The 1161-nt window shown below is 36.7% G+C and overlaps 1 protein-coding gene across 1 annotated transcript; it reads right to left on the bottom strand.

The window, feature by feature from the left end:
• Positions 1 to 14: 14 nt before the first annotated feature.
• On the bottom strand, positions 15 to 996 carry LOC118732835 (prolyl 4-hydroxylase subunit alpha-2-like; the record flags this gene model as incomplete). Its single annotated transcript, XM_036461943.1, has 3 exons — positions 15 to 262; positions 439 to 595; positions 842 to 996. Coding segments are annotated over 3 exons (560 nt in total), but the record flags the coding sequence as incomplete, so codon positions are not given.
• Positions 997 to 1161: the final 165 nt, after the last annotated feature.

Genomic DNA, 1161 nt, shown 5'->3' with positions numbered 1-1161 from the left:
TTAGACGTACTCACCCATACGAAATTCGGTTGTCACCAGCGCTTCCAAAATCTCTAAGCGCGCTTTCTCTATCACACTACTGCCAACGCCATTTATAGTAGGCATCTCTTTCGAAGCATTTGCGCTCATTATCGCTGATTTTGTTCCCTCACTAGGCAGCTTTCCCAATGCCGCCTCAATCCAAAATTTCGCAATCATAAAATCCCCTTTTTGTACTGATTTGCGGCCAATTTCCAGACAATCGCTCCAGGACATTGTTGAGCTGCGGGAACATGAAATAAAGCATCAAAAGTAAGTATGAGAAACCAGCAGTCATGCTCAGAGAAATTATATACGAATGTATGTACGTGTATGTAGTGCCTTAAGCCGCGATTTATCCGTTTTTTTTTTACTTCTTAATAGAATATTCAATGTTAAGGTCCTTGCAAGATGTCTTACCCCAATTTCACACCACTAACTTCGCCCATTGCTAGACCCTCCGGCTGCAGCTGGTAAATTCCTTGAATACGCAGTAGATTGCCGGCTGCCTCATCGAAATCACTTTCGCTCGGGAATTTTAATGACTTTCTAGTATTTGTGAGATTTTGGACGATTTCTATAGGCATGGATGAGTAAGGAATAACAAACAGTACTTTCAATGATAATAAATTCTTTTGTGTGTATGTATGTATGTATGTACATATATATGGATGCATGTGACTCATATTGACATGCAGCATTGACTGTGATTATATATGAGGCTGGAAGGGAATTCTCGTCTCACATTGGCATTGATTGGCAATCGTTGTAGACATGAATTGCAGGCATGTCAGAATGCTCAACTGGCAATACGGATACTCACTTTTCGTGTTGTTAACGTTGTGTGCGTATTGTTGCAAAATATGCCAATCGGAGGTAAATCGTTTAAGCATTGTCAGCGCATTCAAGGGATTGTTTACATATTTAGGCACATCGGTGAGAGCCACATCGTTGATAATTTTGATTTGCTCCGTTTTGCTGGAGGTATTCAAAAGACAAGAAAAAGGATACAACAAAATGGAATAATATAAAAGAAAAAAAAGAAAAAAAAAAAATTAAATAAGAAATGAAAGAAAAATGAAAAAAAAATAAAAAGAAATAAAATAAAATAAAATAAAATAAAATAAAATAAAATAAAATAAA

This window comes from Rhagoletis pomonella, unplaced genomic scaffold, assembly GCF_013731165.1.
Source record: "Rhagoletis pomonella isolate Grant_MI unplaced genomic scaffold, Rhpom_1.0 Rhpom_scaffold_29905, whole genome shotgun sequence".
In the NCBI taxonomy this organism is placed as follows: domain Eukaryota; kingdom Metazoa; phylum Arthropoda; class Insecta; order Diptera; family Tephritidae; genus Rhagoletis; species Rhagoletis pomonella.
Note: the sequence above shows the minus strand (reverse complement) of the source record. Positions and strands in the feature narration are given on the sequence as shown.